At 43.3% G+C, this 27,801-nt stretch overlaps 1 protein-coding gene across 3 annotated transcripts in view; it reads right to left on the bottom strand.

Annotated features, from left to right (window-relative positions):
• LRP2 (LDL receptor related protein 2) overlaps positions 1-27,801 on the bottom strand; it is a 304,101-nt gene that overhangs the window by 117,509 nt on the left and 158,791 nt on the right. For all 3 annotated transcript variants that reach the window (XM_068245578.1, XM_068245579.1, XM_068245580.1), the window contains exons 32-42: positions 26,862-27,028; positions 20,947-21,090; positions 19,149-19,258; positions 17,612-17,789; positions 16,182-16,395; positions 13,314-13,553; positions 12,506-12,694; positions 9,246-10,163; positions 6,814-6,979; positions 2,064-2,222; positions 359-648 (exon numbers count right to left, since the gene is read on the bottom strand). In XM_068245578.1, the coding sequence (XP_068101679.1) occupies positions 359-648; positions 2,064-2,222; positions 6,814-6,979; positions 9,246-10,163; positions 12,506-12,694; positions 13,314-13,553; positions 16,182-16,395; positions 17,612-17,789; positions 19,149-19,258; positions 20,947-21,090; positions 26,862-27,028 (2,775 nt within the window). The remainder of the gene's footprint in view (positions 1-358; positions 649-2,063; positions 2,223-6,813; positions 6,980-9,245; positions 10,164-12,505; positions 12,695-13,313; positions 13,554-16,181; positions 16,396-17,611; positions 17,790-19,148; positions 19,259-20,946; positions 21,091-26,861; positions 27,029-27,801) is intronic.

Raw genomic sequence — 27,801 nt, 5'->3', positions numbered from 1 at the left:
TGCATGCTTTTTTGGCAGTTGGAAACAGCTGTAAACAGCTATTTCCCACAATGCAACAAGGTTCACAGACAGGAAACTGCCAGGAGTACCACGGTCCTCAAAGTTTCTTGTGGGAGGGGTTTCACCACAATATCAGCCATACAATGCCCCCTGATGGTCTGTTTGTGAAAAGGAATAGATTTCTCATGTAAAAGGGGGTATCAACTACTGATTGGGATAAAGTTCAATTTTTGGTTGGAGTTTCTCTTTAAGGTTTTCAGATGTTGTAAATAACTGATGTGTTTATTTCCTTCTTGTCTTGTATCAGTATTGCTAGCCATTACACCCAGTGCACATCCCCAGAGTGAAGACAGTGTACCTGGAGAACAGATGTGACTGCAGCCGCCATTGAACTGTTCACACGGGCTGGAACATTGCTGTTGTTTGCTCTTAGACAAGATGTGGATGTCCATGGGGCGCTGAGGCAGGTTCTGTATCATTATAATCTGGTCTGACCCATCGTGTTTATTGGCCCGGTAGATGCTCCGTGTGTTCCAGTCAGTCCAGTAAATGTGTTGGTCATATAACGTCATGGCGAATGGATATATGGCTGTGCCAACGACAACTTCTCGGTTGGTACCGGTTAAGGAGCAGCGTTCTATTTTCTGCCTAAGTAGGAAAGAAAAGTCAACTTACTACATGTGTTGAGACCTGTAAAAATAATCATACACAGCAGATCTTCCCCGGGATTCTATAAGCTCTAGTGAGGCCAATAGATGTTTATCTCTAATCGCATAGGTCCAGTGACATTAGAGTTAGGAGAGGTTAGCTTAATGATTCTTTTATGGTTAGGGTCAGGTTAGGCTTAGTACAGGTCCATTGGATGAGTCAGGCCTCTTTTTTCCACAGGCTGCTGAACTGCTTGTTTGCCAGGCAGTTCAGCCTCCCGGCTGCTGGCCACAAGCGCCATTCAGCTGCAATTACATGCAGCCGAATGGCAGGGTTTGGCAACAAATTTGAAACGCGGTGGCGTTATCTAGCAGTAAAATAAAAAAGTCGTCACACCTGAGGGCAGCAACTGCCATGCTCAGATACATCTTTATGGGAGGGCCGCCTGTCCACCACTTCCCATACCAGGCAGGTGCTAGCAAGCGCCCTTCTGGTGAACAGGAGCAACTCACAGGCGGTGAATTCACCATCTTCAGCTGCTCGTGGAAAAAAGGCCTCAGATAAGATTATTGGCCTAAGTTACTGTCTCCAATATGTCAGCAATAGGGATCATTTTAGCTGAAACGTTAATTGTGCCCACCCCCTTCTCTCTCACTAAGCTGTAGTACTAAAGGTAGTTAGAACAATAGTAACATAGAGTCTCACATTTTTATATGCAGTTTAAGGGATGATTTTTCAGACTGTTACAAAACAAACAGTTTGTTTAGTGACCCATTTAATTTTTCAGCACTGAAACCTTATCAACTTTGTTTCCACAGTCAGACAGACGTGTTTTGCCTTCTATTTACTTTTCAGGACAGCAGCTAAATTTGCCTGCCTCATTTGCATAGATAAGAACACTAGTTTCTTAAAATGTGAAAGGCGGAAAAATAGAAAGGGTCTTCTTTCTTGGTAGGACTAGTACTATATGTACCTATGTTTATATAATCACATCACATATTAGTTCAGATACACTTTAACTTGCCATCTCTAGTCATTTGATACTGAATACAGGTTTAGTGGTCACTGGTCTTCATTTAGACTAGTATAGCTATTGGATAATGGGTAGGATCAATGGTCAACAGGTTGGCAAGCATGGAATTTACAGCAAACCAGTCACTTTTTTTCCACCAAAACACTTGAATAACTCTTATTTGGTTGTCGTAAAATGATAGTGAATGTTGGCATTGATAGCAGCATCACACGTTATCGGGCATCACATGGTATGATGAGGTTGGCAGATGTTACATGCAGCATTTTGCGGGCAGCTGACACCTTCTCAGACTTAAATGCATGAGTACATGGGAAAAACATTCTTGCAATGTAAATATACACAGCTATCTATGAGCTAGAGACAGAGGTGATATAGTACATACAAACTTGCATCAGCCCAGTATATCCGCTCCTCTTCATAATCCAGGGTCAGTCCGTTGGGCCACACCAGGCTTGTGTTCACAATAGCAACGCGGAAATTGCCTCCAAGGGTAGCTCTCTCTATCTTAGCGTTTGCTCCCCAGTCTGTCCAGTACATGTAACTAACACAGAGAGCACAGCAATAACTATTTCATATAGACTTTTTTAAATGAAAATATAGTTACATGAACAGTTTACACCATAAGTGTGTGATTCTTAAAAACTTTAGACCCATTTGAAAAGAAGACGTCCATTGGACGGGGGCATTCAAAAGGAGTTACTTTTGTAGTGTTTTTTATTCTGATGTTATTTATCATCTACCAGTATTGGTTAAGTCTTAAACCACTCATCAACAATGTCTGTATTTGTAAAGTATTTGCTGGATGTGCTGATTGTTAGGCGTTTTGAACCTCTCATGTATCTATGTTCCCCACTATTTGTTTGCACTATGTACAGCGCTATGAAAGATGTTGGCACTTTATAAATAAAAAAATATTATTTATATGTTTTAGTTTAAAATTCTAAGTTTTCCAAAAGTTAGCAACTGCAGACATTTTAGACACTTCAAATATACAGTAATAGTGTTATCTTTAAACATAATACAATGGGCTTGATTCGGAAAAGGGTGCTAAGTGTTAGCACGCCAGTGAAAAGCCACTTTGCATGTGCTAACTACTTAGCACCTTAGTTAGCATGCCCAAAGCCTTTAGGCGTGCTAACTGGGTTAGCACCGTTTACTGAATCAGGCCCAATGCCTGGCACAAGCTGCATATCATAACAGCCTATTAAAACAGCAGTGGGTGTAGAAAAAAAGCCTCTGAAAGTCTATTTAATCTCCATGACACATGGGAAAGTTATTCATTTTTATACAGCTGGAAAATCGATCAAATACAGCTATTTGATTAGTCCATTTTCAAGCTGCATAAATGTGCAGATAATACATATACACATTTGCATCAACTCTGAATGATTTGCATCTCTTTGCCCATCATTAGCAAAAAAAAACAAAAACTTTGTCTTGATGACAAATAAGGAGGAGCCACTAGTACATAGACAGCAAAGCAAGAACAACCTAATGGCTGGAACCCACTATAACAATTTTGTGAGTAGAGTTGAGCCGAAATTTTCGTAATTTCGCATTACTATAATTACGCATGCAAAATTTCCGATTACGATGCGAAATTACGTTAGCGTAATTGCCATTAAAATTGTAATTGAAAATACCGTAAGCGTAATTTTGCGTTTCGTTCATGCCGTAATTTCGCATTAAACGCTACCGTAATTTCGCGTTAAACCGTAACGCGCCGTATAATATAAAAAAGCCGCCGACTTTAAGGGTTAATAGCAAAGCCCCCTTAAATGCTAAGAGCCTCAAATTTGGAGAATATATTAAGGAGATCAGGAGGAATAAGAGGAAATTTTTTTTTTCAAAAAGACATTATAGTTTTTGGGAAAATCGATGTTAAAGTTTCAAAGTAAAAATGTATACATTTAAAAACCCGCCGACTTTAACGGTTAATAGCAAAGCCTGCTTAAAGTTTAGGAACACCAAATTCCTAGGGTATATTAAGGGGATCAGTGGGAATAAGAGGAAAAACATTTTTTCAAAAAGACCTTATAGTTTTTGAGAAAATCGATTTTTAAGTTTCAAGGGCAAAAATGTCTTTTAAATGCGGAAAATGTCAGTTTTTTTTGCACAGGTAACAATAGTGTATTATTTTCATAGATTCCCCCAAGTGGGAAGAGTTTTACTTACTTCCTTCTGAGTGTGGGAAATATAAAAAAAAAACGACGTAGGGTCCCCCCTCCCAGACCTCTTTACCCCTTGTCCCCCATGCAGGCTGGGATAGCCAGAATGCGGAGCACCGGCCACGTGGGGCTCCGCACCCTGACTATACCAGCCCGCATGGTCCATGGATTGGGGGGTCTCGGAAGGGGAGGGGCAGCCAAGCTTTCCCCTCCCCCTCCGAGCCCTTGTCCAATCCAAGGACAAGGGGCTCTTCTCCACCTCCGATGGGCGGTGGAGGTGGAGGCCGCGATTTCCTGGGGGGGGGGGGGGGGTTCATGGTGGAATATGGGAGTCCCCTTTAAAAAGGGGTCCCCCAGATGCCCACCCCCCCCTCCCAGGAGAAATGAGTATAGAGGTACTTGTACCCCTTACCCATTTCCTTTAAGAGTTAAAAGTAAATAAACACACAAACACTTAGAAAAAGTATTTTAATTGAACAAAAAACATAACCACGAAAAAAGTCCTTTAATATTCTTAATTAACCATTAATACTTACCTGTCCCTTTAAATAAATGATCCCTCGCAATATCCTCGGAAATGTTCTATCAGTTACAATGTAACAAAGTTATTACAATGTAACAACTTTGTTACATTGTAACTACGCCGCACCCGACGTCACTCGCCGCTCAGCCGCCGCACGGACCCGACAGAGCTCTGAGCTATATAGCTCAGAGCTCTCTAAGCATCTTTGTATTTGGGCTCCAAGGAGCCCCATTGGTCCTTAGCAGACCAATGGGGTTCCTTCTGATTTGAAGGAACCCCATTGGTCTGCTAAGGACCAATGGGGCTCCTTGGAGCCCAAATTCAAAGATGCTTAGAGAGCTCTGAGCTATATAGCTCAGAGCTCTGTCGGGTCCGGACTCCGTGCAGGACGCTAAGTCCCCGCCGGCTCCGCTGCCCTCCCCGCCTCTCCCACATGTCACCCACATGTCACCCACATGTGGGTGACATGTGGGTGACAGATGTGGGCGGGGTGGACAGCGGGAGCTGCGGGGACTTAGCGTCCTGCACGGACGCGTAATTGCTGCGGCGGCTGAGCGGCGAGTGACGTCGGTTGCGGCGTAGTTACAATGTAACAAAGTTGTTACATTGTAATAACTTTGTTACATTGTAACTGATAGAACATTTCCGAGGATATTGCGAGGGATCATTTATTTAAAGGGACAGGTAAGTATTAATGGTTAATTAAGAATATTAAAGGACTTTTTTCGTGGTTATGTTTTTTGTTCAATTAAAATACTTTTTCTAAGTGTTTGTGTGTTTATTTACTTTTAACTCTTAAAGGAAATGGGTAAGGGGTACAAGTACCTCTATACTCGTTTCTCCTGGGAGGGGGGGTGGGCATCTGGGGGACCCCTTTTTAAAGGGGACTCCCAGATTCCACCATGAACCCCCCCCCCCAGGAAATCGCGGCCCCCACCTCCACCGCCCATCGGAGGTGGAGAAGAGCCCCTTGTCCTTGGATTGGACAAGGGCTCGGAGGGGAAGGGGAAAGCTTGGCTGCCCCTCCCCTTCCGAGACCCCCCAATCCATGGACCATGCGGGCTGGTATAGTCAGGGTGCGGAGCCCCACGCGGCCGGTGCTCCGCATTCTGGCTATCCCAGCCTGCATGGGGGACAAGGGGTAAAGAGGTCTGGGAGGGGGGACCCCACGTCGTTTTTTTTTTATATTTCCCACACTCAAAACGAAGTAAGTAAAACTTTTCCCACTTGGGGGAATCTATGAAAATAATACACTATTGTTACCTGTGCAAAAAAAACGGACATTTTCCGCATTTAAAAGACATTTTTGCCCTTGAAACTTAAAAATCGATTTTCTCAAAAACTATAAGGTCTTTTTGAAAAAAAAATTTTCCTCTTATTCCCACTGATCCCCTTAATATACCCTAGAAATTTGGTGTTCCTAAACTTTAAGCAGGCTTTGCTATTAACCGTTAAAGTCGGCGGGTTTTTAAATGTATACATTTTTACTTTGAACCTTTAACATCGATTTTCTCAAAAACTATAAGGTCTTTTTGAAAAAAAAATGTTCCTCTTATTCCTCCTGATCTCTTTAATATATTCTCCAAATTTGAGGCTCTTAGCATTTAAGGGGGCTTTGCTATTAACCCTTAAAGTCGGCGGCTACCCAACATTGATCCATGCGTCAGCTTTTCCGCTTGGGAGCATGGCCATACGCATTAATTTCGTAATACCCACTGTAATGCGAAAATTACGCGAAAATGACGCTTACGCGAAATTTCGCGAAATCCTTCATTACGATTATGTACTTACGGCCATAATCGTAATTACACTAATTACGCGAAATTTCGCGAAATCGTAATTACGTCATTACGCTCATCTCTATTTGTGAGCATTTAGGGAGTGATTGAAACTGCTAGCGATTTCTCTAAATGCTCAGCTAATGTTAATGGATGGGCCAAATTCCACTGGAGCGATTGCGATGACCAAATGCAAACGCAGGACATGCAGCATTTTTGAGCTTTAGCGATTAGCATTAGCGTTTCTGCAATGTAAAGTACATAAACGCTGGCATAATCACTCGTCAAAACCTACACAGAGCGATTTTGCTCGCGTTTTTACATTACTGTACACTGTAAAAAAATTAAAATTCATTGAAGGGACCAATCAGAATTAAAAACGCTAATCTCTATACAACCGCTGGCAAATTGATTACACTTTTTAAAATTGCTACCGAAATCGCTCATGAAATCGCTTACAAACCGTTCATGCAAAACGCTAGCGATTGCGATTAGCGATAACGTTTTGTAGTGGGTTCCAGGCCTAAAACAAGTTATATAACCCTTCTACCTCCTTGAAAAATAGAGGCTTGGCTGCAGTGGTTCTTCAGTTACTTAGTGGTCTTATTTGTGATACAACAATATACGATATCTGTTTTCAGCACCTCAGTGCAGTAAACATACCCTCTGCAAGGATCCAGCATGATGGCTCTAGGCCGAGGTACGCGGGCAATCACAGTGCGGTCAGATCCATTCAGCGCCATCGAACTAATGGTCTGGTTCAGATAGTCACTGTAGTAAACTCTTTTATGGATCCAATCAAATGCTATTCCATCTGGGGCTCCTAAGTCTACAAATCACAAAGCATTGGATTACTATGGTGTTAAAGGGAACCTGAAGCGAGTCGAATATGGAAGCTGACATATTTATTTCCTTTTTAAACAATACCTGTTGTCTGGCAGTCCTGCTGACCATTCTGGCATCAGTAGTGTTTGAATCACACGCCTGAAATAAGCATGCAGCTAATCCTGATTTGGTTAGAAACATGTTCATGCTTGTTCAGGGTCTATGGATAAAAGCGAATCAGGAAAAAAGGGCGCAGGAGCCCTTATGGAAAAAAGAGTGCCGCATTGGAACCTATGATAAAAGCTATGATTAGCAGCAGAAAAGGGGAATTCGGACAAATGGCAGGGCCCACTATCAGGCGCCTACCGGCACCAAAATGTACCCTTTTTGCTGCAAATCACAACTTTTACTTTTCTACAAAGCAGCAAATTTTGGGCGAGACAATTAGTGGCAATCATTAAACATTTCCGCAGGCGCCCGACACAATCGCGGGTGACGGGGGTTTGGGGAAATGCAAATTGCGGCATTTCATAGCGGGCTTGTGGAGCAGTATTGCGGCTTTTCCTGGGGGGGGGCTTAAGGGTTAGGAGAGGGGGTAGGGTTAGGTATGGGGGGATAGGGGTAGGCACCACGGCGGGAGGATTTAGGGTTAGGCACCAACAGGGGGGTCTTAGGGTTAGGCACTGGGGGGATCTTAGGCACCACCTGGGGGGATCTTAGGGTTAGGCACCACCAGGGGGGGGGGGGGGTCTCAGCAGTAGAATTTTGCTAATTGTAGCGATATTCTACAAGCGGCAACCCCGTGTGCCCTTTTTTCCAGGCGCCTTTGTAATAGACTGATTTTTGTGTAGGAAAATCTGTAAAGCAGTAATTTCCCAATTAGCTATTGGAAAATAATCCTATTCTTTGAAATATCTGTGGAGATAACAGGCTGAAATACAGGATCTGGATTTGGGCTATCTATTGCCTGAGTCTGTTTATGTTTAGCAACTTGTTGACCTGGGGAAAGTACCTAAGGGGAGGCTCATGGCTTGGCTGCCTCATTCTCATCAGACATGATGCAGATTAGAGGAAGCATGCTCATGGAGTCCTTATTTATAATTCCCTTTTTCAGGTATTTTATCCATACTTTGAGCTCAAAGTGAATTCAGTGATTGCTAGACAGTTATTGTATGTTATATGAACAACTTATGAACATGTTAAATGTATGTGAAGCAGATATTTGCTGTGGTTAAACTGAGCAGTGCTGTATGTGTTATATATCAGGCAGCTAGCCATTCAGCCATTTTAGTGTATATGTGTTATATATCAGGGAGTTATACTGTATATTAGAAAGCTAGCTAATTCAGTCATTTCAGTACTATATGTGCTATATGTTAGGCAACCAGCACTCAGCCATGTTAGTGATTTGCAGAAGAAGAGCAGATCAGGCCTCACAGCCAGTATGTAATGTGTGTTCATATGAAGCCTTATAACTCACAGATCTGCAGGAATAATATGGTTATTGCAAGTGCATTTGAGCTAGTGTGCAGCCACATGTGTGTTTAGTGACTCCCTGCAGTCAGCCATGCTGGAACCACGTGTCACAGGGAATCTATGCAGTTATGAAGATCAGCCAGCAAAGTTAATGCATCTTTATCTGTTCAGCAAGAATTGCTTTTGTATTTGCACTTTTATATGACTGTTATATGGACAAGAACTGCATGTTATTGTGAAATAGTTCTTATTGAAATCCTTTTTCTATGCTATACAAGATTTTATTTGAATAAACATTCTCATCAGACATGATGCAGATTAGAGGAAGCATGCTCATGGAGTCCTTATTTATAATTCCCTTTTTCAGGGTGTAACACCTTCATTTCATGTATGCGGCTAAAAGTATTAGAGGCAGTGGTTGAGCAGGTACGCCATTAATATGTCAGCCTCCATATCCCTCTTGCTTTAGGTTGTGTTTAAAGATAGATAAAAGCATACATAAATTGTATATTTTTACAATATAGTATGGGATCCATGAAAGCACTAAAATTAGGCACTATTTGCATCAGAACAGAGCATGACTATGCAAAAGAACTTATATAAACAAAGTAACAATACTCTAAGAATACTACAATTTTTTACTCAAACAGTATGTAAAAACAATACTTCTTAGGTCTATCAAAATTTGAAACATACATTAATACCCATTTAACTGTTTCCAGATGTAGGAGTAAATAAACAAGATTTCAAAGCGATAAAAACTATCTAAGCTACATTATGTGTGTTCAATTTACCTGATGCCACAGTAGTGTGTTGATTTAATGCTCCAAGGCCAAAGTAGCGAATTTCACTCCGTCCGGCTCTAACACTTCGACTGTAGTAGATTCTGTTATCTGAGCTGTCGAAATCCAAAGCTACTGAGGTTCTAAGGACATTTACCCTGGGGAAAGGAGGGCTGTGATTCTCAGGATCTAAAGGTAAACTGTTAATGGAGCCTTCCATGGCATAGATCAGGTAATCCTCTGTTGAGATCACACATCTTGTTCCATCAGGTCCAAGTGCCCCAAAAGCACAGCCACATTTCCTCGTCTGAGTGCCTGGCAAGGCAAAGCAGAAATGTGAGCAGCCACCATTGTTTGCCAAACACGGGTTGTTGTTGGTCTCCTGGGGTGAAACAGGTTGATAGTGGCTGTTAAACACTGTAACATCTCGAAGCAGATCTATATTATCTCTAAGAACAGTTGGTGCCTCAGTATTTCCAGGTTCCTTGCTGGCTTGAAACACTTTTTTTAAATTCCTGTCCACCCAGATGATGCTGTTTTCAAATACTGTAATCCCGTAAGGAGTTGGATAGCGGTTGCCAAAACGTATCATTTCCACATCACCACCTTCAGGTTTAACTCTGGCAATCATATCCAAAGAATCATCAACCCAGTAGATATATCCATTGCTGCGATCCACAGCTAACCCTCTCGGAGTGACGATGCCCTCAGAAACTAGGACGGTTCTGTTGGTGCAATCCAGGAAGGAACGCTCAATTTTGGGCGTTTGACCATAATCTGCCCAAAAGAGGTATCTGTTTTTGGGATCTACCACGATGTGCCTTGGCATGTCCACCGTAGTCTTCATAAGAATGCGGCGGAGGGTGGTGTTGATGCGGACAACTTCGATGAATGTTTCAGTCTGGAAAGCATTAGTGAAATAAAGGTTGCCTAAGTGGACGAAGAAAAAAAAAAAAGAGGATGAAACATGACATTTCACAGTAAACATTGTGAAAATGCAAAGGTATTGATAATTGGTTTGAGGTCCTGAAGTGGAAGGCATATGGAGTGTTCCATTGCTGATTGTCTTTAAAGTGACACTAAAGCGAAAAAAAAGGTTACCATACAATGAATTGTATGTGTAGCATTGGCAGCAAAGAATAGAGTCTCATAGTTTTATTTTCAGTTATATAGCTTTCTTTTTTATAACATTGCATCATTCTGTCATATATGCAATTTCAAACCACACTCTGTATTATAAACTATGAAACAGAACAGAGCTAATTACCTTTTGAACTTTCCTGCAGTAAAACCTTATCTCAACCTGTGTCTGACTGTTTCTTTGATGTATAAGTGCTTCAAAAAACAGCACTGTAGCTGACCCAAGATGGGTCGAAGAGACCCTTTTCTTTGCTACTAATGCTCTATTTCTTAGCAGAACTACACATACAATTCATTATCTCATAAGTTTATTTTCTCTTCAGATTCCCTTTAAGATTGCTGTTTATTAAACAGTACCAATGCTGAAGTAGCAGCCCAGAATCAGTATGGACATAAGGTGTTCTGCTACGCATGAGTGACTTCAAAACTACTGAAACTAAAAGGAAACCCATGTCTGAGCTTTGGCAGTTCAGCAGGATGAGCAGATTTTCTGCCCTGTATACAGTTTCTTAGCACTAAGGGAGTTTGGAGGCACAACTAATTAGAGATCATAAACTTCCTGTGTGGTTGATAAAAACGATTTAAGGGCAGCGAACACATGAAAACTTCAATAGGTCATCATATTTCTGTAAATGAGATAAATAAATCTTAACAACTGATGTCATGCATGTAAGATAGTCTAAACTTCAAACCAAGATTTTAAACCTTTAAAAGTAAAATTAGAATACCTGTATGATATTCCAGGAAAGTGTGCCTGAGGATAAGCTGTATAGATAAAATAGTTTATCTTATATTTTCACGTCAGGTTCACTTTAATAGATAATTTATATATAAGGATCAGGGGCATAACTAGATGGGGAGAAGCCCCTGCAATCGCACAGGAGCCAAGAGCTGTGATGGATCCCAACTACTAACCTTCCCTTCCTCTGATACAGGGGACGATACTTCACATCAGGTGTTTTTGTGGCTACACTTATTATTGGTGTGATTACAATCAGTGCTGCTCAAATCCGGAACCGGGAGACATCCGGATAGTTATATCCGGATATCTCCCAGTAAACCTGTGCGGGCTCGGCGGGGGGTCAATCTTACCTGTCTGACGTCTTCTTCGGTCCGTCCCTCGGCGCCTCCCACAATGCGGTCCAAGTGGCGGTCACGTGATTACAAACACTTCCTCCTTCTGGGTTGAAGGAGGAAGTATTTGTAATCACGTGACGCGGGTGGAGCGCATCGTGGGAGGCGCCGAGGGACGACGAAGAAGACGTCAGACAGGTAAGATTGACCCCCCAAAGGTTTACTGGGAGATATTAGGATAGCAACTATCCGGATGTCTCCCGGTTTCGGATTTGAGCAGCACTGATTACAATGGCCACACTTGTTTTATGACCCTTGTGAGATGGGGCCCTAGGCCATAAAGGGCACCAAGGGGAGGCAATGGAATAGGTATGAACATCGGGATAGGCCCCATTAAAGTTTTGCTGGGGGGTCCCATGAATTGTAGTAGCGCCACTGATAGATAGGGATGTTACCTGAATACGTCCTTGTATTATTACGCAAAGTTTGGCTTTAAGGGATTGTAAAGAATGCCAATGAATGCTTACAATTTCTTGAAAATATGCCGTTTTTTAGGTAGGATAGTTTTTAAAGATGACCTTGACTAACACTAGTTATTTACTTCTAGTTTTCAGACTTGCTATACAGGTAGTCCCCGAACGCCCGACTTAAGAACGACCCGCCGATACGAACGGCATGGATTCTGTGTTTCCATGGGAACAAGTCAAAAAAAAATTTCAAATTGAACTTTTGAGAAAATCGATTTTAAAAAAATCAAAGAAAAAATGTGTTTTAAACTTGTATAAGCAGGTACAGAGGGCAGAGGTGACACAGAGGGGGGCTCTGGAGGCGCAGGGGAGCACAGAGGAGGTACAGGGGACAGTGATGGCACAATTTTCCGACTTAAGAACAGATTCAGGTTAAGAACGAACCTACAGTCCCTATCTCGTTCGTTAACCTGGGGACTACCTGTACTTGGCAGACGTATAATATTTACCAGTGTTTCATTGTTCCACTTTGCCTTTTGTTTCATTTATTCTTATTGCACTTGAGACACTTTTGTATTTAGCTCCACCTACCTGCTACCCAATCAACCGCGATTCCTCTGATTCCGTTTCTCCCAATGCCACCTGTGACAACATTTCTGAAGAAAGATCCGTTGGGCTTGACACGACGGATGCCATTGTAAGCAGCGATTGTGCTGCTAAAATCACACCAGTAAATATAACCAGATGGCATGTGAACATCTACATGGAGAGCATTACGACCTATGAAAGAACACAAACAATAGTCATGTGTGACTTCATAAGCTCTGAGAACAAGTTCTTACAAATGACTAGGGATGGTCAATGAGATGCAGATAGTTCCAAGTTGATGCTGGATTATGCACATTTTCTATGCAAATGTATTCAGCTTGAAAATGTACCAATCAAATTCCACCTTGATTTGACTGGTACATTTTCAAGTAGGATACAGCTACATATAAAATTTGCATAATCCTGTATCAATTTGGAATTTCAGTATTTGCATCTCATTGATCATCCTTACAATGGACACGGTGAAGCTTTTAGCAATATTTAAGTCTCCCTATTCAACTGAATTGTTAGGTTAGCTAGTTGACAAGAGTGAAGCAAATCAAGTCAAAGAAGAGCTGGTTGGGTAGCAGTCATTTTCTGTGAAGGCGACAAGTTTGTACCAGACATGAAGTGCAGGGAGATCCCATCCTTTGCAGAAAGCAATCAAAGCCTGACCCCTTATCATACCTCATGCCATGAAAATCTAAAGATATGGAGATTGGATGTTACGCCAGTTAGTCTTTTTGTCAGAATTCTTTAGCACTTAAAACAAAACTGCATGCTCTACAGTACAATCACCAACACCACTTACCTCGTCCAGCCATTGGCACCATAGCTTCCGAATGATCGGCAGTCTCTAAGCTGAAACCCTTGATTGCCGTCAGCATAGACACTACCACAAATGAGTTGTACGGGGTGCAGGTTCTGTTGTCGGCACTCAGACGGAGTCCAGTGGCACAGGCACATGAGAACTGTCCATTGGGTTTGGGTAAGCAAAACTGCTGGCAGAAGCCAGGATTATTGCTGCAGCCATTGCTGGTGCCTACTGATTCTAAACAGAAAATAGAGACACAAATTAGTTTAATTTGCTATAAAACTATAATTGCTATAATGGTGCATGGAAATGTAAGGAAGTAGCTAGAAAAAAGCATGCAGGGGCAGCAGGACAATGCTATAACCCACTGGAGCATGGTACCCAGTTTCCCTGAAAACATGACCTACTCTGAAAATAAGCCCTAGCATGATTTTTCAGGATTTTTGAGGATGCTCAAACTATTAGCTACACAGGTGCTATAAAAGTAAGCCCTAATAACAGTTCATAAAAAAGTCAATGTAAATAGTGTTCAGGCAGTTCCAATATACATAAAAAAGTAAAATCAATTGTCAGTAAACTGTAGAAGTACAGATACATCGTTCGCCACGGAAAGCAGACACCCCAAATAATTGCAACCAAGACCCCACGAGACCCAAGACAATAAGAGCTCATGTGCTCTCATGCTTGAGATAGTTGCATGTTAGGCACTTGTATAGACCTGAGGAAGCGGGCCAAGACCCATGAAACGCGTTGTCTTAGGCCCGGTTCACATTAGCGGTCGCCGTCCGGAATCGCCGTGCCGGAGCCGGACCGCATGCAGAACGGACGGAACGGACGCACGGCATAGCAATGAAAGCCTATGCGTCCATTCACATGCGTCCGTTTCGTCCGGACCGGATCCGGACTCCAGCATAAGACCCAACATGCGCTATTTTTTGGTCCGGCTCCTCCGGCAGCCGTATCCGGAGCGGAGCCGGACTGCACCATCCGGCCAATACAAACCAATGAGAGCCGGAGAGCGCACAACACACTGGCTAAAAATCCGGATGTTCTACCCCACTTCCTATGCGTATTGAAGCGGCGATTTTGGATGGGGACACATGGGCCAAGCATTTTGGAGTGGAGCAGCAGTGATTTTAAACGTGCTGGAGATGTTGGCAGTATGTCGGAGGTGGAGGTGAGTGCTAAACAGCGGAGGGCCTGATTCCACAGGTCCACCTTCTGCTGACCTCCCAGACCCCAACATTTTTATTCTATTTCTACTATCTTTTGCCAAACGGATCCGGATCGCATCCTGATGAACACCTGATGCAACCTGACCGGATCCGGATCGGATCCGGATCAGAACCGTACGGTTCCGATCCGGATCCGGTCCGGATCCGGTCAGGTCATCCGGTCCGTTTGGCAGAGAACCGCAAGTGTGAACCGGGCCTTAATGTGCATAAATAAATAATGTTTCCATTACGCTTGGTTTATTCTTCTGAGAAGGTAAGACATACAGCTCTCACTTATACTTCAGAATATAGTTATTATTATTCATCAAGGGTGCCTCCACCATTGTTTTTACCAAAAAATAAGGGTTGGAAAGTGCTGGACTCTCTGTAAATGTAGATTGTTGAACAAGGAAAAAGGAAATAGAGTCACAAGAAATTCATAATGGTGAATTCAGGATTTGAGAGTTATGATGATATTCCAAAATGTGATGATTATTTTTATTAAAGTTCAATGTTTAAAATTGTAGATTGTTGTTCATAGACAAACAGGACATCCCTGAAAATAACACTTCTTTTAGAGCAAAAATTAATATACAGTAAGACCTGTCTTATTTTCAGGGAAACACAGTGCTTTCTGCCGGAGCAACTAATATCTGATTATCACAGTGTAAGGACGGCTGGGTTTCTGCATCGCCTACTCAGTGCACTGCTACTCAGTCTGCTCTATAATAATGCCCACTCACAGATCTGAATCGTCCAGTCAACGTACTACTACTCAGTCTGCCCTATAGTAATGCCCACTCACAGATCTGAATCGCCCAGTCAGTGTACTGCTACTCAGTCTGCCCTATAGTAATGCCCACTCACAGATCTGAATCGCCCAGTCAGTGTACTGCTACTCAGTCTGCCCTACAGTAATGCCCACTCACAGATCTGAATCGCCCAGTCAGTGTACTGCTACTCAGTCTGCTCTATGGTAATGCCCACTCACAGAGCTCAACCCCCACTCAGTGTACTGCTACTCAGTCTGCTCTATGGTAATGCCCACTCACAGAGCTCAACCCCCACTCAGTGTACTGCTACTCAGTCTGCTCTATGGTAATGCCCACTCACAGAGCTGAACCCCCACTCAGTGTACTGCTACTCAGTCTGCTCTATGGTAATGCCCACTCACAGAGCTGAACCCCCACTCAGTGTACGGCTACTCAGTCTCCTCTGTGGTAATGCCCACTCACAGAGCTGAACCGTCTCCTCAGTGTACTGCTACTCAGTCTGCTCTGTGGTAATGCCCACTCACAGATCTGAATCGCCCAGTCATTGTACTGCTACTCAGTCTGCTCTATGGTAATGCCCACTAACAGAGCTGAACCCCCACTCAGTGTACGGCTACTCAGTCTGCTCTGTGGTAATGCCCACTCACAGAGCTGAACTGTCTCCACAGTGTACTGCTATCCAGTGGTAATGGCCACTTACAGAGCTGAATCCTCCTATTCAAAATCAGCAACCAAGGATCTTGTGACCTGAATTTCAATTGTTTAAACCTTTTATTCAGAGACAGTTAATAGCTCCCATTTGTGTTACACAGAACTCCAGCGTCACCTAGCATAAATATATACAGACTAGTTACATATTTGGAAGTGAAGACACTCACTGTCCCGGTAGTGAACACGCAGACACTTGAGGCCCGACACGTTGTCTCTCATCACAACTCTGTCACGTCCAGAGGACTTGTCCACCCGCTCAATGGATTCATAGTCGCGGTCAGTGAAATACAGGTAGTTTGCATGGACAGCTATTCCCCAGGGGTGCGAAAGATGGTCCACCAAAGTGACTCGGCCAATCCCATTTGTACCACCTCTTTCAATCTAAAAAACAGGATATAGTTCAATATCAGAATCAACATAGGACTCCTTTAAAGGCCTATTCATTTATAATGTGTTATATTAGCTTTGCTAAAGTGTCTGTTAGCAAAGCTAATATAACATATAAATATAATTATAAATATAATTGTGTCTAATCCTCTTAGTGCAAACATAGCATGAACATTCAACTTCTGTAAAGAAAAAAAAACTTGGATAGTGTAGAATAGGTCAGTAATGATTTGGGTTTTTTACTGCCATATGTGTCTATCCTATGCCAATTTCTTAAAGAAAATGGGAAATCTATCCAGCAGGGACAGGTGCACAAATAAGCTAAAGTTAAAATATCTATCAAGTTTTTTTTTTTTACTTGTGCCTTTAACCAAACTCTTGCACAGCACACAATGAAAAGTCTTTATTCTGCATATAGTTGCTGAAGAAATCCACTGTTGTGTTTCTGTGTGCACTGTGCAGTTTACCTCGCTATTTATCAAGCACCATTATTTGCTGCTAACTTTGGCTTTTACTACTGCCGCCTATGGCAGCGCCATTTTTATCTGTGCTCGTCCTGTGCCATTTTTATCTGCTCCGGCAAAGTTAATTTTATTTTCATCTTTTATTTTTCATCATAGGTGTTAACATACTGTGCCATGCCGTACATTAAATAATGGGGATAAATAGCAAATTTGCATGCGTAAAGAGTACTATGGTAACTATTTTACTAGCATAGAGGATTCTCAGCCAGGGGTATAACTAGACTTACTAGGCCCCCCCCCCCCCCTGCAAAAATGATAGCATGAGGCCCCCTTGGTCCCCATGAGGGTCATGTGATCAGCAAATGGCAGCAGAGAGTGTTCTGCTGTGAAGCCGTGCCTGGAAGCAGGAAATAATTACAGACGCTCCCGCTACTCTGCATGGCGAGAGGAGGTGCAGAGACTTTTTCTGAGCGAAAGGGGAGGGTTTTTGCTGATTGGCTGCACTGATGGTTGGGGAGAGGAAGAAGGAGGAGCCTCCGGGCCTCCCTGCAATGGCAGGGGTCGCAGGGGTGTTTGTTACGCCCATGCTCTCAGCAGTCAGGCTGGTAAAGTAAGGCATGAAAAAACGTTGCTGCAACCTTCTCTACTACGAAAACACTACATAATAAGTACAAATTATTCCAGGATTGAATTATGCTGATTGCACTGTAGCCATCGGTATATGACACATATAAACACATGTTTACCACTCCACTGCCAGTCACTGTCCAGTAAAGTTTTTCCTCAGCAAGGTCAATGGTAATAAACTCCACATGGTCCAGATTGCCGCTGAACAGGATGGTGGGATTGGAGCCGTCCATATCAGCACTGGCGATCTTTGATGGGATACCGCCCTCAGTGCCCTCATCAGTCCAGTACAGCTTTCTGCAGAAAACAAAGAAAGAAGAGTCTGCTGGGCAAGTGTCATGTATAATGCTGGGAATACACCATACAATTTTCTTTTAGATTCTTCTGTTAGATTTTTCTGTTAGATTTTGTGTTAGAATGCATAATTACATAGTTACATAGTTATTTTGGTTGAAAAAAGACATACGTCCATCGAGTTCAACCAGTATAAAGTACAACACCAGCCTGCTCCCTCACATATCCCTGTTGATCCAGAGGAAGGCGAAAAAACCCTTACAAGGCATGGTCCAATTAGCCCCTAAAGGGAAAAATTCCTTCCCGACTCCAGATGGCAATCAGATAAAATCCCTGGATCAACATCATTAGGCATTACCTAGTAATTAGATTATTTTCTGTAGAGAATGGTCATTATCTCTGGTGCATTGTTTATCTCCTGCTGAGTAGAACAATGCCTAATTGCTCGACAGATAGATGGTAAGATAGATACATTTCCAACATGTTGAACTTTATCTATCTGGCGGGTAAATCTAACAGAAAATTGTATGGTGTATTCCCAGCATAAAAGAGATTGTTATATATTGAACATGTACATTCAGATGACCGTCTGTAACCACAGACCATCTATACAACATGCTAATTAAGGTTGATCCATCAATCCTTCACTAAAATGAATACATTGTCCCAGAAGAAATAGCTTCTTCACAGTTTAGATAAAATTTAAAGAAAACCTGAACTGAAAATTAAAAGTCAAAATAAGCATACAAAAGTCATACTTACCTTCCATGTAGTCTACTCCTCAGTGTCTTTATCCTGTCCCACGTCCTATTTGTTCACTGTGATCAAGGGAATTTTCCGTCCTCCATTTTGAAAATGGCCATTACCCATAACAGCTTTCTGGTCAGCACACAGTTAAACTGTAACATCGCCCACTTGAGCCATAGGGAAACATAGACATTACCTGGTACATCAGTTTTCCTCTCAGCTATAACTGACAGCAACTGATATTTTACTGACAGCAACTGATATATTTCAGATCTGACAAAATATTGTCAGAACTGGAAGGGATCGTTGTCAGAAGAAAATGGTGAGCTTCTGAGAGGAACTGATGGCAAGGTAACTAAGCAATGTTCATTTGAAGTTACCACATGTGTTTATTTTAAATATTTTTACTCAGTACAGGTTCTCTTTAAAGCCCTAAGTCAGGTACATTTGTAGGCTAAATACATTTTATATACTATTAATATATAATATTTTGATTTAAACCAAGTTTTAGTAACTACAGTGAGGAGAAGACGGATTTGATGCCATTTTGCTTGTTTCATGTACTTACTTAATAAATAAAATGATAATGAAAAGGTTGGAAACTTTTTCACTTACCCTCTAACTGGGTCAACCGCTATTCCAATAGGACGCCCAGCTCCTGTTTGATTCCCATCATTTGTAATAAGAGTCTTCCTGTATTTTATGTCACCATACAACTTCAAAACCTGAAATAATAGAAAGAGCGCACAAGCCTGAACTCACAAGAAGAACAAGACAAATGTAGTTCAACATACTGGATGTTCTCTTCACCATTTAGAAGTACTAGGCTCACTGCCTTGTGGTAAAACAAGGTAACGCAACGCAAGTTTTTAATGCAAGTGTGAAATGGGCCTTAAAGAAAGTCTGAAGCCTACAAAAATACCACTTTTACTTGTTAGTCCTCAACACCATTAAGGTCATAGCTGAAACGCCGCATCCCCACGGCTGAACGCTCAATTAATTCCCCCCCGAAATCCCTGGGGCAAAATTCGGGGCTCCTTTCTAGTTGAAGCTCTACTCACGTCAATCTCTGCGGATCTCCGCCTCCTCCCGCCCCTCTCAGTCTTCTTTGACTGAGAGGGGCGAGGAGAGGCGAAGATCTGTGGAGATTGACGCGACTGGAGGCAGAGCTACAGCACAAAGCTCTGCCCCCCCCCTGGACAGCAAAATCCACGACCTGGAAAGTCGTGAAATTTTACCCCAGGATTTTGGGGTTATTAACCTCCCTGGCGTTCTATTAAAATCGCCAGGGAGGCTGCGGGAGGGTTTTTTTTAAATTAAAAAAAAAGTATTTCATGCAGCCAACTGAAAGTTGGCTGCATGAAAGCCCACTAGAGGGCGCTCCGGAAGCGTACTTTCGATCGCCTCCGGCAATCGAAAGTAACAAGATAGGCCGCAATGAGCGGCCTATCTTGTTTCGCTTTCCTCGTCGCCATGGCGACGAGCGGAGTGACGTCATGGACGTCAGTCGACGTCCTGACGTCAGAGCCGCCCGATCCAGCCCCTAGCGCCGGCCGGAACTGTTTGTTCCGGCTGCGCTGGGCTCGGGCGGCTGGGGGGACCCTCTTTCGCCGCTGCACGCGGCGGATCGCCGCGGAGCGGCGGCGATCGGGCAGCACACGCGGCTGGCAAAGTGCCGGCTGCGTGTGCTGCTTTTTACAACATTGAAATCGGCCCAGCAGGGCCTGAGCGGCGACCTCGGGCGGCATACCCCGAGCACAGCTCGGGATTACCGCCAAGGAGGTTAATTGAGCGTTCAGCCGAGGATGTGGCATTTCAGCTATGGCCTTAATGCTGAAGAGGACTGACCAGTAAAAAGAGGTATTTTTGTAGGCTTCAGACTCTCTTTAAGGTAAGATTAAATGTAAAAATTGAAACAACACATGTATCGTATATTATCAATAGCAGCCATTTTGTATTTTCATATAATTAAAAACGACCTTTACATCTCAGTGAATAGCCAAACAGAATGATTACTAAGGATGCATACACACAGTTTTCCCTGACCAATGATTGGCCAATTTTACCACTTACATGTAGTATGAGGGCCAACAGATTTTGAAGCTTATGAACAGGTTGTGTAGGTAAACTCTCATACTACATGGACGTGGCAAAATTGGCCGATGATTGACCAATCATAATTGGATGTGTGTACACACCCTCAGTCTGAGCAGTTCATCTGGAGACATGCCTCATTACAACTTTATGTTCAGGTGCTCAATCAGCTCAGGAGCAAGGAATTGTTTTTGGGAGGCTGCTGAGATGCCAGAATTCTGACATTTTTTCTTTGTGTGGTCCAGATCTGGAATGTGACCCACTCAGTTTAATAATGTCCTGCTAATGCCAAGGGAATAGCAAAGATGTTTTTTCCTACCTCGATGGACTGAGATCTAATGTTTGTGTAGTATATATTTCCTGAAATCCAATCTAAGGCCAGACCGACAGGCGAGCCCATCACAGCTGCTGGAGCAAAAACTGTCCTGTTTGTTCCATCCGACTTCACTCTGTGAATTTCACCCTAAAACGCAAGTTGGAAAACATTTATGAAGATATCTGTGTCGCTGCACCATCATATAATAAATGGCAAAAAGTGGCTACCTGTGCATGGTAAAATGTGCATTCTATATACATGTTACGGCCAGAACCCGAAGTTTGGCCACTTCTAGTTCTGGCCGGCCACTGCTCTGCGGCCAGAAGATACATTAATGTTACAGGAATAATTCCATTTCTCACATTGGCCGCAGCGCAGCGGCCACTTCGCACATTGGCCGGCCAGAACCCGAAGTGGCCAGCCAGAACTAGAAGAGGCCAAACTTCGGGTTCTGGCCGTAACATATATATATATATATATATATATATATATATATATATATATATATACTGTATATATATATATATATATATATATATATATATATATTAGCAAAACACCTGAAGTTGCCCAGGTAGGTATTTGGCTGTTCTTGGCTCCACCCACTTTTTCTAACCTTAACACGCAGGCAATGACTAAGTTTTGTGAGTTTCCGGGTTCCTATGCATCAATAATTTCAATTTTCCTATAGAAATGAAACACATCTGATTGGCTGTTCGTGGCTCCGCCACCCATTTCTGAATTTGAACCCCTGTGACCCAATGAACGACTTTTCCAGGTTTGAGGCCTCTGCTATTAACAGTGTGAGGCTTTGTACACATCGTAAATCGTGAGCGCTATTACAAGTGCTGAGCAATTTATTGAGAGTTTTTTTCTCCCCTTTACCTGCACTTTGCGCTTAGAAAATCGCTTTTTAAGCGCTTCTGCAGAGCGAAATGAAATGAATAAATACAATGTATTTATTCATGAAAGCTCTGGGGAAATCTCTATACAAAGCGCGCCGCTTTTTGATTTCCCTATACCTTCCATTAAACCTTCAGAAAATGGTACAGGCAGTGCTTTGGTGAGCGGATCGGAATCGAACCGCTCAGATGTGAACACTTTCATAGGGAATCATTGCACAAGTGCTTTTAGGGCAATTTCTGAAATCGCCAGCACTTAAAGGGTCACTTAAGGCTAAAAAAAAATTAGTTTTACTCACCTGGGGCTTCTACCAGCCTCCTGCAGCTGTCCCGTGCCCACGCAGTCTCGCTCAGGTCCTCCTGTCCCCGCCGGCAGCTACTTCCGGTTTCGGCGACAGGCCCGACAGGCCTGGGAATGCAAGTGATTCTTTGCGTTTCTGGCCGCAATAGCGCCCTCTATACCGAGGTGAGTAAAACTATTTTTTTTTTTAAGTCTTAAGTGTACCTTTAAAAAATCTGCAAAATGCCCTAGAGGTGAACAAGCCCTCAGAATGTCAACAATTTAACCACTTCACCTCCAAGGGTTTTTCCCCTTAAAAACCAGAGCAAGTTTCGCATTTCAGCGAAGCGTCCATTCATCTGCTAATAACTTTATCAGTACTTATCACACTGAAATGATCTATAGCTTGTTTTTGTTTTCGCCACCAATTAGGCTTTCTTTGGGTGGTACTATTTGCTAAGAATTATTTTATTCTAACTGCATTTTAATGGGAATAATAAGAAAAAAAAATGGGAAAAAATGTATGGCACCAATATTTTATTTGGAAATAAAGGTGCATTTTTGCACTTTTTCATTCATCACTAATTACAAGCCCATTATTTAAAAATAACAGTAATATACCCTCTTGACCTACATATTAACCACCTCGGCGTTCTGATTCCCAAGGATTTCTGTGCAAAAAGCGGTACATTTAATTTTCAGCACCTTTTTTCCTGTAACTTACCAAAATGAGCCAAGCAAGAGTTTAGTATACATTCTGAGTATAATAAAAGTGTCAAACACTAATTCTTGTCAAAAATAAAATAAAATTTATTAATAACTAACTGAAATACCTTGCATTTTTCCTCAATGCAGAAATATAAAGAAAATGCAGAAATAAATAAATCAATGCAGAAATAAATAAATGAAGGCAGAAACAAAATTATACAGGGTACAAGTATACCTTAGAACACTTCTTTAGTGTGGTAGATCTTGAAGCATGGTAATGCGCAAAGTGGCACGTCACAATCTGGGCAGTAAGTGCGGGTCTCTTTCCGCATCTTTTTGCCATCCTTGTCCTTCTTATTGCAGCAAACAACGCACCTTCTTGTAGGGTTTGCTTTCTGTGGGGTCGGTGGCAAGTACTCCACAAAGTGTCTCCCTGAAAGCCGTGCCGGATTCACGACATATGATGCCCTGCGCCCCGGTCTAGATGTTGACTCTGGTGGGGGGTACTTCATGCAGATTGCTTCCGTCAGCTGCCAGACAAAGTCATGGTGGGGTACAGGCCTTATACACAGCTTTTCTTGTAGAGCACATAGCCATTCCACATGCACTGCTCAAGTAAGTGGCGGAAATTTTTTTTATAATATTTCCGCTGCTGCTTGCGGACAGCCGGATAGAAAGTCATGGCTCCATCAGCCCTGTCCACACCCCCCCCATAGTGTTGTTGTAATCCAGTATGGCTTTGGGTTTATCCACCTCCTGTTTACTCCTGTTGGTGGTGCGGACAGTCTCGGCATTATGAATAGTGCTGAGGACACATACATCACGTTTGTCCTTCCACCTTAGAGCCATCATTTTGCCTTTCTGCCAGGCAACGACCTCCCCCTTTTTCAGCTTCCTGGCAGAAAAGGCCGGCGGCAGATTCCGACGGTTAGCCCTCAAGGTACCATAGGCATCGGTTTTATGCTGGACCAGGTAATCAAAAAGTTCAGGGGAGCTGTAGAAATTGTCTGTCGTCAGGCAGTACCCCTGATCCAGCAATGGCTCAATTAGGGTTAGGACAGAGGAGGTGGCACACCCAAACTGGCTGAACTGAGGGGCAAATTTGGTGCCTTTGCCCGTGTAAATTACAGAGTTCCAGATGTACCCGGAGTTGGCCTCACATAACATAAACGACTTCACCCCAAAGCGTGCCCTTTTTGATGCAATAAATTGCACCCAGCTCAGTCTCCCCTTATATGCCATGAGGCTTTCGTCAACCGTGATGTCGCGATCTGGAACATACACAGCCTTGAAGTTCGCAACAATCATCTGGTATATGTCCCAAATTTTTTTCAGCTTGGGTGCGGGATGGGTGGCCTCATCAAACTCCTCGTTGTTTCCGAAGTGCAAATACTTCATGATGAGGGTATACCGTGGCTCGGACATAACAGATCCAAAGAAGGGCGTACTGAGGATCTTATTAGTGGTCCAGTACCACTTCTGCAGCGGCTTACCAACAACTCCCTGGAGGATGACGAGCCCCAGGAACACCTAGATGTCGTTGCTGGTCACAGGTTCCCACTTCCTGCTCCGCGAGAACCTGGGTAGAGAAGATTCCTGCTGATGTTGCGCTGCATAGCGATTCGTCTCCTCAACGATCTTGCGGATGACGTCATCAGTCAGGAAGAGCTCCAGAAAGGACAGCGGACTCTCGTCGCACGCGATCTTCTGCCCGGGTGCCCCTGTGAAGGGGAACCTGGGTGGCGGAGCTTGAGTGGGGCTCCCCAGCTCACACCAGGTGCGTGCGACCGTCACTGGCTCCTCGGCTTCCTCATCACTGGTCTCCGTCTCCGAAGACAGGTTACCGGGAACCTCGCTGTCTGTCGATTCCTCTAGGAGCTCGTCTTCGCTGTCGCTTGCCTCGAGGACATCCAGCAACTCCTCGTCACGCACACGCCTCCGGGAGGACGAGGCCATGACCCCAAGCAGGGTACGGGGTCACGGGCAGCGACAAAAAAAAAACCAAAAAAAAAAACCAGCAAAAGCAAACGCACAGGGATCACAGCGTCTTGAAAAAGACGGAAAGCAATACGCAATCTGACAGTAATATGAACGAAGCTAAGGCTGGAAAAAAGCAGTAATCGCACAGAAATCGCACAGAAATCACAGATGCTAGCTGACAACAGACTAAAACTGGATGCTGGGGACTCTGAAAGAGGGAGAGCCAGTAACTGTTCAGGGCTTTTATTGAGAGCTGACAGGTGTTTGTGTTTGTGCAAACAACTTTTTGAATTACTGTAGCATGATTGGATTACATAGAGTTTGTTTCCCTATGTAATCCAATGATGCTGTCGCCGCGACGGACACTAGGGGGCGCAGGAGCCGGCGTCAGAGGAAGTGGCTGGGCTACGCCATCTTCCCTGACTGCCGGATCTCCGTAGGCTTGCGGAGAGAAGAGGGGAGCGGGGACCGGAGGATCGGGGGAGCCTGGGACCGGCGATCAGAGCCCAGCAGGAGGGAGAGGGAGCCCCGCAGCAGCCGCAGCAGCACAGAGAAGGCGGCGGAAATCATGCGCTGCACAGCGGTGAGTGGGGACAGCGCTGGACGAGCTGAGCTCGTCCTAAACACTAACAGCAACTTTTTCTTGGACGAGCTCGGCTCGTCCAGAACGCTAGGGTGGTTAAAAAAGTTCAGTCCCTAAGGTAACTATTTATATAGGTTTTTTTAATTGTATTTTTTTAATGCAAAAGTTTTATTTGGGTATTTTTTGGTATTGTGAGAGGTAAGGAGTTAATTTGAAATTATGTGTTGGTCTTTTTATTGAAATAAATGTATGTAGGTGTAGTTTTACTATATGGCCACAAGATTTCCTCACACATTTTCTTCCTGCTGCAGATCAATAGTATGTGAGCAGGAAATAATGCGTGGAAGTGTTACTTTCGTTTTTTGTTAATGACCGCGGCATCTCATTGATGCAGGCGATCATTGACACAGGGACTTAGTAAGAACTGTGTTCCCATTCATTAATTTCCCCTCTAATGATTGGTAGCGAGAACACGCGCGAGAGCGAGTGGGAGTGTGTGGCCGCTAGGGACAAATATTTACGTTCTTGAGAGCTGTAGAGGGATTTTGCAGGGACGTAGATACTCTTCCCAGGGAGGTAAAGTGGTTAAATATTCCCTTTGAAAATTTAATTTTGATTGGGTGTTGTAAGCTCCACCCAATTTCCTGAATATTAATTCCAGTCACTCAATGACCATGACCAACTGTGTGAAGTTTGAGAACCCTGTGATTAACAGTGTAAGAATGGCTGCAGTTTAAATGTTTCCAGTGAAATGTGTTTTTGGCTCCGCCTACTTTTGTAACCTTGACACACAGTCACTCAATGACCAAGTTTGTGAGCTTACGGGTTCCTGGCATAAAAAATGTGAGATTGGAAGCAGTTCGCAGCTGTTTGTAGCTCCGCCCACATTAGTGATCACGTGTCAAGTTTGGGGCCTCTGACTCTCTGGCTCTATTACAGTGAGAAATACATCCGTTTGCATTTTTCCATTGACATGAATGGGTGAAAACTGATTGGCTGTTTGTGATTCCACCCAGGTGTGCAGAGGGGACGCGAGACCGCCAGAACATATCATCCCAGGGAGCAAGGGATCTGTATAACAAGTTATGTCAAAATCGGACAAGGCATTTTCAAGTGAACGCAGCACACACACACGCACGCACGCACACACGCACACGCACGCAGGCACACACACGCACACACATACGATTTTAACACACACACACGATTTTATATATAGAGATTCTGTATCTATCTAGGTTGTCAGTTCATGGTGTATTCAAAGGGAAAAGCATTAGGTTCAGCAAGACTTTTTAAGCCTTCCTGACTATCGCTGGATGACTTGTCCCCATTGCTTTCTGGCTATGGTTACACTTAGGTTCTGCCAAACATTTCCCCTTTCTTTATATCAGTTACACAGAGTTCTAATAAACCTGCACACGTTTTCCTATGTGACAAGGTAAACATAGCAAAGACTAGTACTTACTGGATATTCGATCCAGTAGAGCGCATCCTCATTATCATCGAATTCCACATCATAGCCATTTTGAATACCCGTTATCGGTACCATGGCATCATTGGTCTTGTCTGATTCATTAAGAGATATGCCATATATGATGTTGTCTCTGATTACAATGAGGAATGGTGTTTCATCTGCAGAAAATAAAAAAATTATAATTTTGGAAAACATGAAAATTTGTAACCCATAAAAAAGACCTTACAGTGAAGTGCAGGGGCTGTGGAACCCCACATTTGTTGACAAAACAAATACAGCTGTTTCCCACTTCAACTGCAGAGTATAGCTGAGATAAAAACACTAATAGTAAAACTCAAGCCAACAAAAAAGTAGTTAGGTACTTGCCTACAGAGAGGGAAGGCCCTGGATCCCAATAAGCCTTAACCCCCCCATTGAAGTTAATTGACCAACTGGTCAAATACACCTTTGAGAGTCCTTGTGAAGGTTTCGGAAGTACTCGCGTCCCCGGGGTACTTCTGAAGACGATGCATGTGCAGTACTGCATGCGTAGTATGGAGCAGCCTGTCTTTGGAAGCTCTCGGGCACACGAGTGCTTCACAAGACTTCCAAGGACTCCTGAAGGTGTGGGACAGCGGTGGAATGAGGGCACAGAGAGATGACTGGAAGGCTTTATGAGATCCAGAGCCTCCCCTCTCCATAGGTGAGCATCTTACTTTTTTCAGCTTGCTTTACATTTGCTTTAAAGAGACTCTGAAGCGAGTCTTAAATCATTATTAAAGCTTTTATTACTGTAAAGCACTATAGATAGTTCTAAACCGCCGCATCCCCGCGGCAAAACGAGGGGTTTATACCCCCCAAATCCCCTCTGCAAAATCCACGACTTTCTTGGTCATGGATTTTGCAGCCCATGGAGGCAGAACTGTGCCTCCATGCACGTCAATCTGCCCGC

Source organism: Hyperolius riggenbachi, chromosome 7 (assembly GCF_040937935.1).
Source record: "Hyperolius riggenbachi isolate aHypRig1 chromosome 7, aHypRig1.pri, whole genome shotgun sequence".
Lineage (NCBI taxonomy): Eukaryota > Metazoa > Chordata > Amphibia > Anura > Hyperoliidae > Hyperolius > Hyperolius riggenbachi.
This window is presented reverse-complemented; position numbering and strand designations above follow the sequence as displayed.